Here is a 13,667-nt window from a genome sequence, read left to right as displayed (position 1 = left end):
GTTTACCCAACATGGCTTTATAAATGAACATGTACCAGTGACTGAGCCTCCGTACAGTTAGTGAAGGCAGACCTGCCTTGGTATACAGGGTACAGTGATGAGTAAGTGCTTTACAATTAGTAACAAATCTCAGAGCGCTGTGATACGCAGCATCTAACTTGACCAGGCAATTGGCAGGTGCATTCATATAGACCAGATCCCCATAGTCCAGCACAGGTAAAAGGTCACAGTGACTAGCCTTTTCCTGGCCTCAAGCGAGAAACAGGACTTGTTTCTGAAAAAGAACCCTAGCCTAACCTTCAGCTTTTTAAGCAGATTAGTGACCTGAAGTTTAACAGTAAGACAATCATCAAGCCAGATACCCAGGTATTTGTAACAGGCAACAACTTCAAGTTTTGTTCCTTACGTAGTTACAATATCTAAAACAGACTCTGGTGTCTTTTCATACTGTATCTACGTTTGTGCTCCTCTTTTTATAGGTACAGTCCATCCTTATTTCATGAGACACAACACTGTACTCGGCGCTGCACCGTCCTTTAAGACATGAAGCGCAAAACTAGCAGCAGCAAATGATCTTGACAAGTAAATACAAAAGTACAGTGAGGAGAGAATTGAAAGCTATAACTCGACCAGACAGATGAGCAGCAATCTTGCACATTTTATCTCTGAAAGGGTCTTAGAAATCAGAATACCTCTGCTCCAATTTATTTGACTGAAAAAAATACGTCCCAACTACGAAACAAAAAATATATAAGAGAAATGTAAAGATTCTCACTAAAGCAAATCTCACATTCTGTTGTTTAGCCGTGGCAACGTTTACTGCAATCATCACCGAAGTGAGTAACTTAGCAGGTTGGCATACTAAAAGTAAATGAACACTTAACATGTAGCTGACAATTCAAAAGTCAACACTAGGGCTGCAACAATTGGTTAGTTATTTTTCAAGCAACAATACCCCAAATAAATCAGTTTCCACCATATTCAATAAGAGCACCTGCCTTCTTGAGTTATGGCCAACAACTTTGCAACTCTTTCAGGGATCACACAGTGTCCTTCAACTTTGAACACCAAATTCTAATCGGTTTCTTCTTTAATTTAAGAGCCATTGTGACATCAACGATTTATAGTATACCATAAAAAGTCATAGTATGTCGTAAAATGTTTAGTTGAATTATAAAAGCAGTGTTAAAGGGGCCCTATTATTCTCATTTTCAGGTTTATATTTGTATTGTGTGCCTCTACTTTGACATGTCTCCATGCTTTAATGTTCAAAAAGCTATTTATTTTTCACATACTGCCTCTTTTCACCCTCTGTCTGAAACCAGCTCTGATTGGTTAGCTGGCCGGCTCTGTTCTGTTTGGTCATGTCCCGCTTAGAGATGTGTTGGAAATGTCCTGTCTCTTAGCCTATCTGGCACAATGTGTGTGAGCGCTAGCCAATAGAAGTGTGCATGTTACATAATGATGTCACTATGTTACGGAAGTAAAGAAAGGAGTCCAATCAATGGAGGTGTTTCAGGCTGTGGAGGGGGGGGAAGTGTGTGTGAGAGAATATCCCTCTGGCATGAACTTTTGAAGACCATGTACATGCACAAAAACCGATATAACAGGAAAGGAAAAACCCAGAAAAGCTCAAATAGGGCCCCTTTAATATAATAACATCCATGGTTGGCATCTCATATCTGTTTTATTGTGTTGCACTGTTAGAGGAGCATGTGACCTAAGAATTTCATTGTCATAACTACACTGTAGCTATGTACATATACAAGCCTTGAATCTGAATCAAAGGGCGCACAGTTAAATAAGTGACCAGGCCCGAGTGTTTTGATACTGGATGATGATTATCTAAGTCACAAGGAACAAACTGTGCTTGCGCTCCATTAACTCCAAAACTATAAAACTCCAAACTCAGGTTTGATTTTAAGTACTGCATTCTGTGGCTTTGAAGCAAATGAGCAGTCATGATACAGTGACTGTGATTTAAAAAAAAAAATTAAGAAACGTAAAATGCTTTTGAACCAATGTCCCCTGCCCAACTTCCTTCCTTGGGTTTCAAAAATATGAATCTAGTCTATCATCTAGCTTATTTTTTACAATATCACTTTAATTTACATAATTTGAAATGTATTATTTAATTATTGATGATCAAAGCTTTATTGGAGGAGTCTTTGCCACCTTCATTGTGTTTCTGGAAGATTTGTTTTTTCTGTTAAGAAAGTCCATGTTAGATATAAGGTGTATGTGTTGGATTGTCGCAGAATATTAGCAAGATGGATTACTCAACGGGTGAACTGACTGACAGAGAGAGCCTGGTCAGCCATTCACCCCTCTCTTGTGCACGCACTAAGAGTTTTGCAGTGGGTGACACATTTTGCTGCAACAAGAGCCATTATAAGCCATTATAAGCAGTTGTAAGTGAACAGTTTGGATCCTAAATAAAACTGTTTTAGCAAAAACAACGATGAGTTCCCTGCAACATGTAAACCCCACAGTGAAGGGGATCATAGAGTCAGCACACAGTGGGCTTCAGAGTCTTGCTGCACACGTCACACAAGAGATCGCACAGGTAAGTACCGCTAATCTATATATTTATCTTTATCTTTATTTATTCAGCTCACACACTTCTGTGTATACTGGAGAAATATAGCTCTATCTGTTAATGTTTAAGGGGAGGCACCTCAGATGAATACGGTAAAAACAATTAGATTACACAATGAAACGTTGGTAACTTATTTCCATCATATTTAATGTTTGAATTCGCAAATCAGGTGTTATTTTATGTTAGCTTTTGTGTATTTATGATGACCAGTGCATTCAAAAAGAAGGATTTTGGCAAATGCAAGGATGTAAAGTAATGTCAAAAATGAATTCTCTATCCTTAAGTTAATGCAGGAGTTTTAATATATTTATAATTCAAGGATATTTGAATAGTTATGGTGGGTTATTTGGTTCTCCAATCCAGACTAGACCTGATCCTTTCCCTGTGAATGTGTTCCCCTGTAGGGGATGCAGAAACCCTTCACAGAGGTGATTGACATCAGCTCAGGTGATCCCCACAACGCCGGCATGAAACCCATCTCATTTGTCCGTCAGGTTAGTTTTGCCTTTTGAGATGTCTGTCCTTACACACTTTTAAAAGTTTTTCATGATTGGATGCTGTCAGACTTCGTAAAAATATCTTATTTAGTTCTTAATTTAACAAGTTTATTTGTTACGTTTTACATTTTCAAGTATCCATTTGCACCCGGGTAAGAAAAGTCAAATGGTACCTATTTGGTTATTTTAACTTCATGACGTTCAACCAACCAACCAACCAGAGTCCAGGTTTCCCATCTACGTACTGAAGCAGCCCAACCCTGCTTAGCTTCCAAATGTTAGACGAGATTGGACACACCAATTGGCGTTTGAAATCCCACCATTTTTAATCCATCCCAATCTCAGCAGTTCCCGGTTAAGTTCCTGAAAAGGTGAAAAGATAAAAGTATTATACTATAACCAGACCAGTAGGAGGACATACATGTGTGAAGTGATTTTGGCAGTACTTAACCGTAGGGCTATACATGTTTTTTATTAGAGAAAATCAACAAAATGATTGAATTAGACCTGTTTGTCCACGTTTACAATATGGCTTAGGTGGTATTTGTCTCTGATGTTCAGCTTACCTTCCCAGGCAGTCACAGAAACAGTAAAGACAGATACACCGGGGTGTAAATACCTACAGTGATGAAGAAAAATGTGCCTTTGTTGATCCACGACAGGGGAATTTCAAGTTGACGCAGCTCCACAAGGGAATTAATGTATCTTAAAGAAAGGAATGTTCCTATGGTGTGCCTTGGTGTAAATACCATTATTGTCTATAGACACATTGGTGCATGTTGTTGCCATGCTATATTCATCCGGGTGTAAATTGCCAAACTGACCATGGCACCATGGGGTGCATATCTCATTGTTTTATTTGGGCACCTGGGTGCAAATGGCATCTGCCCTATTCTTCTTCATTCGTACATAGCTTTATCTTAGTCACTGTAATGAAATATTGCGTGTTTTATATTGTATATTTGTCTAAATTCTTCTGATCAAACACATTTTGTTGTTCCTTGATCACTCTCTGTATATTCTGTTGTGTTGGACTTTGTGTAACCATGTACTTGACTGGGATATTAGGGCATGTTCCTTTGACATGGTCATGTAAATATTCTCTCACTTATTGCTCTAAATACGGCCCTTTTCCTCAGGTGTTGGCCGTTTGCCTGCACCCTGAGCTGCTGGGAAACACAACTCTACCTTTGGATGTCAGGCTGAGGGCTCAGCGGCTCCTGGAGGTCTGCGATGGAGGAAGTGTTGGTAAGGAGTAGAAAAAAAACAATCTCTCTGACTGAAATCGCAGCCAACTGCTATGTTAAGATATAGCTTGATTGATCCACTCACAGGTTCCTATACCGACTCCTCTGGCATGCCTCACGTCAGGCAAAGCATCGCTGAGTTCATCATGAGACGTGACGTCGGAGTGCATTCACACGCCAAAGATGTATTCATTTCTTCTGGTTCTGAAAGGGGCCTCATGGTATGAATAAGCTGTCATTACAATATTATCATGTTTCATCGTCCAGATACTCTCTGAAACTATATCACAGTTAAATCTAGTTTAACTATATGACGTTAAAGGGTTATTTCAAGATGTAAAAGATTCAAAGATCAAAGGTTTAATGTTGTATCATAAACACATCTAGTTGTAGTTGTGTAATGAATGAAAAACTTGGGACACAGGTTCCTCAACAATGAAATGTGGTAAGCCATACAAAATCATTCAAAAAGAACAATAAAAATAGTGCATGCTCAGCCATAGTTATCTTGGAGTTATAGTGAAAATGTATTCAAGCTACATTATTTATAGTGCTCTTGTGCTAGAAAGGCTAAGGTTTGTCAAGATATCAAAATGACAAAAACAAGATGAACAGATTTTAGAAAGGGAAGATAAGAAAAAGTGTTGACCTGCGGGAGAGACTTTGAAAAACTTCTGTCCTCAGTTGAACTGTAAACGTTAACCATGGCATTTTGCCCTCCCTGAAAGAAGTGTTTTTCAACCATGTATTGCATAGGTTGCCTTACTTTCATTTCATGACATGAACTGACTCAGGATGGTTGGAATTGTTTTTGATGACAGTATAAAGACAGTGATGAAAAAAGTTGGCCTGGAGCCAAAGGACCCGATTTGGAAGAGTTGAGCATCTGTCCATCATTCCTATAGCTTTTAGCCTGACTTAAACTTCCTGGCAATAACAAACACTAAATGCCTACATCTCATCTAATGTCATAACTGATAAAATAACCCGAAAATAAAGGCAACAAGTTGTAAATAACTACAATTATTCTTCAATGCTTAGAATAGAATAGAGAATGATGGAACATGTGTAGCATATATCTGATCAACATTCAATGAGTTATGCATACTGATCTGCTGTGTTTAGGTGATTTTGAAGCTGCTAGCCAGTGGGGAGGGGGACACTCAGACAGGCGTGTTGACCCCCAGGCCCTGCCCTCACACCCTGCCCACACTGCTGGATGATGCCGGGGTGGCCTTGGTGCCGTACCAGCTGATGGAGGACCGAGGCTGGGCTGTAGATCTGAGCGAGCTGCACCGTGCTCTGAAATGTGATCGGGGGGGCTGCAATCCCAGAGCCATCTACATCAGCAACCCAGGAACTCCCACAGGTAACTATTGTAGTCAGTGGTGAGTGCAATTTTAAAGTATTTAAACTTTACTTTTTTAAATAAAATATATACTTCTACCCCACTTCAGTGAAAAGGGAAATAAGTAACGTAATTTTCTCCATGACTTTTATTGTTTGGCTTTTGTTACTTTTCAGATTAGGATTTTGCATCTCTAAAGATTGAACAGTGACATTTTGGTTAAAGTTATTCAATATATTACCAAAAAAGAAACAAATGTTGTTTGTCTAAAACAGGAAACTGCTACTTGATGCAAAATATGTCTAATATATCACATTCGGAGTTAATATAAAAGAAAAAGCTTTTTATATTTAGGTTTGATACTGTAAATGTCACGGATGAGTGAAGGAAGCAGGACCCAAATGCAGATAACTTTTGAGAAACCCTTTATTCCAAAGATAAAGGATAAATGACAAATACAGAACAGAACACTCTCCGGTGAACTCCGTCACCAACAAACAATGACCCAACACTGAACACAGACAGAGACAAGACTAAATACAAGAAGGGGTAATCATGACATCGAGAAACAGCCGGGCAGGGGAGGAGAAACACAAGGACAACAGGTGAACACAATCGGGTAATCAGGGAGGGAAACAGACAGAAAGCAGACAGGCAGGAAACGGGGGTGAACACTTAACACAATAAGACAGGAAACCCAAAGACAAGAAAAACACCAACACAGACAAAACTACAAGCGTGACATAACATGTGAATTGTGACAGAACCCCCCCCCCTCAAGGGACGGATTCCAGACGTCCCTAAAAAAAACAAAACAAAAAAGTCCAAAACCCCAAGCAGGGTGGGCGGAGGGGGTCCGGAGGACGGGTCTTGGGCTGACAGCCCAGGAACACAGCGGAGGACCAGGAAGGGGTCACGGGCGGACGGCCCGAGGGGCAAGGTACAGTCCAAAAAGGGGGATTCGGGCGGACTGCCCGGGGACAAGGCAGAGAACCAGGAAGGGGTCTCGGGCGGACGGCCCGGGGTCAAAACAGAGTCCAAGGTGGGGACCATGGAGGACCGAAGGCAGCGGTAGGAAGAGTCAGGGACCCGGGTCCGAGGGCGAAGGCAACGGCAGGAAGAGTCAGGAGGTCGGGCCCGAGGGCGAAGACCGCAGCTCTCAGGGGGCCGGGCACGAGGGCGAAGACCGCGGCTCTCAGGGGGCCGGGCTCGAGGGCGAAGACCGCGGCTCTCAGGGGGCCGGGCTCGAGCCGGTGTCGACCGGACAGGATCAGGAGGCCGGGCAGGAAAGCGCTGATGGGCCAGTTCCGGAGATCGGGCAGGACCCGGTGTCGGCCGGACAGAAACCGGAGCCGGTCGGACAGGCTTCGGCAGGATCCCCCACGGAAAAAGACCAGGAGTTGGCAGGAACCCCGGCGAGACCGGTGATGGACATGGGGCTGGCAGGGCCCCCGGTAGAACCTCCAACGGCACGGGATATAGGGTTGGCAGGACCCCCGGCAGGGGAGTAGACGGCGGGACCTCCAACAACACAGGACACAGGGTTGGCAGGACCCCCGGCAGGGGAGTATTCTGCGGGACCAACGGCACAGGACACAGGGTTGGCAGGACCCCCGGCAGGGGAGTAGACGGCGGGACTTCCAACGGCACAGGACACAGAGCTGGCAGGACCCCCGGCAGGGGAGTAGACGGCGGGACCTCCAACGGGACAGGACACAGGGTTGGCAGGACCCCCGGCAGGGGAGTAGACGGCGGGACCTCCAACGGGACAGGAGAAAGGGTTGGCAGGACCCCCGGCAGAAGAGTATTCTGCGGGACCTCCAACGGGACAGGAGAAAGGGTTGGCAGGACCCCCGGCAGGGGAGTAGACGGCGGGACCTCCAACGACACAGGGTTGGCAGGACCCCCGGCAGGGGATTAGACGGCAGGACCTCCAACGGCACAGGACACAGGGTTGGCAGGGCCCCCGGCAGGGGAGTAGACGGCGGGACCTCCAACGACACAGGACACAGAGCTGGCAGGACCCCCGGCAGGGGAGTAGACGGCGGGACCTCCAACGGGACAGGAGAAAGGGTTGGCAGGACCCCCGGCAGGGGAGTAGACGGCGGGACCTCCAACGACACAGGACACAGGATTGGCAGGACCCCCGGCAGGGGAGTAGACGGCGGGACCTCCAACGGCACAGGACACAGAGCTGGCAGGACCCCCGGCAGGGGAGTAGACGGCGGGACCTCCAACGGGACAGGAGAAAGGATTGGCAGGACCCCCGGCAGAAGAGTATTCTGCGGGACCTCCAACGGGACAGGAGAAAGGGTTGGCAGGACCCCCGGCAGGGGAGTAGACGGCGGGACCTCCAACGACACAGGACACAGGGTTGGCAGGACCCCCGGCAGAAGAGTATTCTGCGGGACCTCCAACGGCACAGGACACCGGGTTGGCAGGAACCCCGGCAGGGGAGTAGACGGCGGGACCTCCAACGACACTTGCGTAGGGGCTTGAATAGGGAATGGAGAGGGAACTCGAGCGGAGACTTGAGAGGGGACTCGAGCGGAGACTGGAGAGGGGACTCCAGAGGGGACTAGAGAAGGGAACACGAGAGGGGATTTGAGAGGGGAACTAAAGAGGGGACTCGAGGAGGGACCAGAGGAGGGACCAGAGGAGGGAACTCGAGAGGGAACTCGAGAGGGGACTCGAGGGGGAACTGGAGAGGGGACTTGAGATGGAAACAGAGAGGGAACTCGAGAAGGGACTACAGAGGGGACTAGAGGAGTAACTAGGGAAGGGAACTCGAGAGGGGAACTAGAGAGGGGACCCGAGGAGGGACTAGAGGGCCTAAAGGAGGGAACTCGAGAGGGGACTCGAGGGGGAACTTGAGATGGAAACAGAGAGGGGACTCGAACAGAGACTAAAGAGGGGACTAGAGGAGAGACTAGATGAGTAACTAGAGAAGGGAACTCGAGAGGGAAACTAGAGAGGGGACTCGAGGAGGGACTAGAGGAGGGACTAAAGGAGGGAACTCGAGAGGGAACTGGAGATGGAAACAGAGAGGGGACTCGAGAAGGGACTACAGAGGGGACTAGAGGAGAAACTAGAGGAGGGACTAGAGGAGTAACTAAAGAAGGGAACTCGAGAGGGGAACTAGAGAGGGGACTCGAGGAGGGACTAGAGGAGGGCCTAAAGGAGGGAACTCGAGAGGGGACTCGAGGGGGAACTGGAGAGGGAACTTGAGATGGAAACAGAGAGGGGACTCGAACAGAGACTAAAGAGGGAACTAGAGGAGGGACTAGAGGAGTAACTAGAGAAGGGAACTCGAGAGGGGAACTAGAGAGGGGACTCGAGGAGGGACTAGAGGAGGGCCTAAAGGAGGGAACTCGAGAGGGGACTCGAGGGGGAACTGGAGAGGGAACTTGAGATGGAAACAGAGAGGGGACTCGAACAGAGACTAAAGAGGGGACTAGAGGAGAGACTGGAAGAGTAACTAGAGAAGGGAACTCGAGAGGGAAACTAGAGAGGGGACTCGAGGAGGAACCAGAGGAGGGAACCCGAGATGGGACCGTGGCAGCCGGGACCAGATCCGGGTCTGGAACCAAGGCAGCTGGGGTCGGGACCATGGCTGCTGGGACCAGAACTGGGGCCGAAACCCTGGCTGCAGGGACCGGAATAGCAGCCAGAAACATGGCTGCTGAAGCCAGAATCCTGTCTATAAGCTCCAGCTTCGACGCCGGAAACACGGCCGTATAGGGCGCTCCCGGAGCCGGGACCATAGCCGCTGGGGCCGGCCCTGGAGCCGGAAACATGGCTGTATGATCCAGCTCTGGAGCCCGGATCATGACTGTGTGGGGCGGACTCGGAGCCGGAAACATGGCTGCGGGAGCCTGCACTGGGACAGGAACCATGGCTGCTGGGGCCGAAACCGTGGCTGCTGGGGCCGGAACCGTGGCTGCTGGGGCCAGGACTGAGGCTGGAACCATCGCTGCTGGCGCCTGTACTGGGACCATGGCTGCTGGGACCCGGGCTCCTTGTCTGGCCTTGCGACGACTCCTCTTAGCAGCCGCCTGAATGCTCCGTGGGCTTCCATAAGCCTGACGAGTTCCAGCATAAGACTCATGAATAGGAGCAGGAACTGGGGAAGAAGCAGAGGTTGACTCCAGACGGAACACTCCGAGACGTCTGTAGTCAGCAGGCTGGAACTCACACCTCCAGAGGAAGTCCAACATCCAGTCAGGTAAGAATTCCACCAAGTCGGGCTTCTCCATCGCCAACCGGTGCGCCTCTACCAGGGCGGCCTCCTTCAGCCGAACACTGGACGCTTCCTTCCACCAATCGTGGCAACATTCCAAAGGAAAAGAAAACTGTTGCAGCTCCACCTCAAAAGGGTCATCTGCTGGGTCCATTTCTGGTTGGGTCATTCTGTCACGGATGAGTGAAGGAAGCAGGACCCAAATGCAGATAACTTTTGAGAAACCCTTTATTCCAAGGATAAAGGATAAATGACAAATACAGAACAGAACACTCTCCGGTGAACTCCGTCACCAACAAACAATGACCCAACACTGAACACAGACAGAGACAAGACTAAATACAAGAAGGGGTAATCATGACAACGAGAAACAGCCGGGCAGGGGAGGAGAAACACAAGGACAGCAGGTGAACACAATCGGGTAATCAGGGAGGGAAACAGACAGAAAGCAGACAGGCAGGAAACGGGGGTGAACACTTAACACAATAAGACAGGAAACCCAAAGACAAGAAAAACACCAACACAGACAAAACTACAAGCATGACATAACATGTGAATTGTGACAGTGAATACATTTTCTGAAAATACTTTTGTCCTTTTAGTGAAGTGAGGTATAAATGCAGTACTTTAACTTGTTATGGAGTTTTTTGACATTAATATATTGGTATTTTTACTGAAGTAAGGGATCTGAATACTTTCTCCACCACTGCATACAGAAAATACATTTATGCCACCAGTTTAAATGTCCTTGCTGTCATCACTTTGTGCATGCTGCTGTTTGTCCTCCAACTGTAGGTCATGTGCAGGACTGGAAATCAATAGAGGAAGTGATTCGCTTTGCAGCAGCGGAGAGACTCTTACTGCTGGTCGATGAGGTGAACCGCATCTTTAGGGTTCAATAGAATACATGGCAGTCTTCTGCTTCTTTCATTATTGTGATATAACTCTGGGAACAAAGGACAAGCTGAAACTGATGTTCGACACTAAAATTGTATTAGAAGTTACAGTCAAATTCTATCGTATCTGCCCAAACCAAGTATGAGATATTATCCCTAAACTGCGCTTTTCCCCCTCAGAAAGTCGGTTATCAGAGTTTCCATCAGCAAGATATAACCAGTTAAGGTTCTTTCAGAGAAGCAAGCTCCACAAAGCCATGTCATAAGAATTGCTCTCTGACACATAACACACATTCAGTCTATTAATGAATGAAAAAGAGAATATTTACAACCTCGCTTTGTTTATATTCACAAGTAAGGAGGAGAGAGAGCCTGAGGAAATCAGTTTAAGTTAACAGTCTCTTCATACACCATGGTGTCCCAGCCCAAAGGCCAAATGCCTGCTGCCTGTGTAGACAGAGAAACATGAAATGAGGATAATTGTGGATAATCGATCTCTTCCTTTCCCTCTGTGCACTAGGTGTACCAGGACAGTGTGTATGGACAAGGGAAAGAGTTTATTTCCTTTAAAAGAGTCCTGTTTGAGATGGGCAAAGAGTACTCAGGGACAGTGCAGATGGTCTCCCTCCACTCTCTATCCAGCGCCTGCATGGGAGAGTGAGTTCTGTCTCTTATACTTGCAATTTTGTGAGCTTGGATATGTTATTTTGATTTGATTTTGCTGAAGGTATCAAACAACAATTCACATGCAGTACATGCTAAGGATCCCATGATCCCTACAGAAATCCACGGGGTACTCCTAGAAAGTATTCTGTTCTACATGGTCCCAGTGAAAAGTCCATCGTAGCAAAACTGACAAAACCTGCTGAACAGAGAGTTTAACATTTAAAGCAAAGAGAGAGTATAAACCGCTAAATTCATCAGGACCACAAATGTCCAAAGAGGAAACAAGTACGCTAATAACTTCTGCATCCATTTCCCAGGTGTGGTCTGAGGGCAGGATACATGGAGCTGGTCAACATGGACCCTGAAGTGACGCATTTTGTTGATACTATGCTGTGTACTGATATCAGCAGTCCAGTTACAGGACAGATTGCTCTGGATCTCATGGTCAACCCACCAAGACCTGGAGACCCTTCCTATGACACATACACACAGGTGACACGGCTGCAGGGCCTCTTTGTGCTGACACAGTATTATCATTTTCCCATATGGCAGATGTATGTGTATACTGTAGGTCCTTCTTATGTATTGTGATTCTAATTACTCTTCTTCTTTTTTGAAGGAGATTCTCCTCATTCAGGCCACTTTGTCCCAGAATGCTCAGCGGGCTCATGAGTTCCTAAATGATCTACCAGGGATGAGCAGTCAGCCAGCGAAGGGGGGAATCTACCTTTACCCCCGCCTGCATTTACCATCTGAGATTATAGAGAAGGCCAAGGTGGGAAAATATATTACCAGAACCTTCTTATTCATGTATAGTGCAATGTCATGACATTTGATGGTTCGAGGATATCATTGTTATTATCAGGACAAAGGGCAGTTCCCAAAGCAGAGGTAGTGAATACTACAATATGTAGGTAGGAATAGAGAAAGAGGGACATAGACAAAAGATAAAAAAAAGATTAAAAAAAAACAAGCATAGATTTCTGTTATTGTAAATATGTAAACAATTGTATAGATGTGTATCATTTGTATTACTGTCAACTGTATCTTTTGGGTATAAAAGTCGCTTTTATGAAGCCTGTCATTTCCTCCATGTATTTTTCATTGTTTAAATTCAACTTGAAACATATTTGCACAGCTATTTACTTTTGTACAAAATCCGACTGTAAAAGTTCCTTCCAGAGGGAGTTTTCCTCCCACACACGATACCTATAGAGTCATTCTGCTAGAAATAAAAACATCTACCCCTCTGCTTTCAGAAATTGGAGGTGGAGGCATGCGTTCTGTACTGTCAGATGTTACTTAAAGAGGAAGGTGTGTTTTTAGGCGCAGGATGTCAGAATGGGGAGACAACTGGAAACCACTATCTGAGGTGAGAGACATGTCACATTAGTTAGGCATGTTGCATTTTCTCAAAAAATGACAATCGTGCTTTTCTTTCTCTCTCTCAGGCTATGTATCCTTGTTCCTGCTGACACCCTGGAGGAGGTCCTGACTCGCCTCGCTTCCTTTCACCTTCGCCTCATGGACACGTGTCCTTACCCTGACAGAGGTGTGAAGGGCAGAGACATAAGGGACACATTGTGACCCAACATGAAGCCCTCTGTAAGAGAATACATGTCATGAAAAAGGATCAAGTCATCTGCAGATCTGATACTTGGTTTCTTTGCAACACCGTTTGTGTAACAATTTCCCCCAATGAACAAAGACTTTCTTTGACACATTTGTTCTTATGAAGATATAAAACATGCAAAATGCAAATAAAATATTAAAAAAGAAAAACATATTTCAGTTTTACTAACAGATTCTAATGCTTTACCAAAAATTGTATAACAAATAATGTCGTCATGCTATTTTTACCCATATAACTTTCCTGAAACAAGTCATAAAACTCTCAAAACCCTTTCTTCATATGTTTGGTTTGCCTTGTCTTTGTGTAATAATGCTTGTATAACCTCAATCCTGAAAGGCATTATCAAGTTGTATAGATATTTCTGTTCAGGAAAAACCAAGCTGTATATTTTGGCTGTTGAATCTTACAGAAATGTATTCATACCACACAGAGAACATTGATTTCCAAGCCTTCGGACCACACACACACACACACACACACACACACACACACACACACACACACACACCACACACACACACACACACACACACACACACAC

General features: G+C 45.7%; 1 protein-coding gene across 3 annotated transcripts; it reads left to right on the top strand.

Annotated features, from left to right (window-relative positions):
* The first annotated feature begins 2,213 nt into the window (after positions 1 to 2,213).
* LOC117445160 (alanine aminotransferase 2-like) lies at positions 2,214 to 13,407 on the top strand. 3 transcript variants are annotated; one of them, XM_034080611.2, is made up of 11 exons: positions 2,214 to 2,566; positions 3,004 to 3,093; positions 4,236 to 4,344; positions 4,431 to 4,564; positions 5,469 to 5,712; positions 10,727 to 10,806; positions 11,348 to 11,484; positions 11,811 to 11,985; positions 12,113 to 12,268; positions 12,820 to 12,865; positions 12,945 to 13,034. In XM_034080611.2, exons 1-10 carry the CDS (start codon positions 2,462 to 2,464, stop codon positions 12,862 to 12,864), a joined length of 1,275 nt encoding a protein of 424 aa, XP_033936502.1. In that variant the 5' UTR covers positions 2,214 to 2,461; the 3' UTR covers position 12,865; positions 12,945 to 13,034. The 3 variants fall into 3 exon arrangements, with proteins under 3 accessions (XP_033936502.1, XP_033936501.1, XP_033936500.1); XM_034080610.2 differs by having other exon boundaries at positions 2,257 to 2,566; positions 12,131 to 12,268; positions 12,753 to 12,865; positions 12,945 to 13,407; XM_034080609.2 differs by having other exon boundaries at positions 2,271 to 2,566; positions 12,753 to 12,865; positions 12,945 to 13,405.
* Positions 13,408 to 13,667: the final 260 nt, after the last annotated feature.

This window comes from Pseudochaenichthys georgianus, chromosome 4, assembly GCF_902827115.2.
Source record: "Pseudochaenichthys georgianus chromosome 4, fPseGeo1.2, whole genome shotgun sequence".
NCBI classification, from domain to species: Eukaryota; Metazoa; Chordata; class Actinopteri; order Perciformes; family Channichthyidae; genus Pseudochaenichthys; species Pseudochaenichthys georgianus.
Note: the sequence above shows the minus strand (reverse complement) of the source record. Positions and strands in the feature narration are given on the sequence as shown.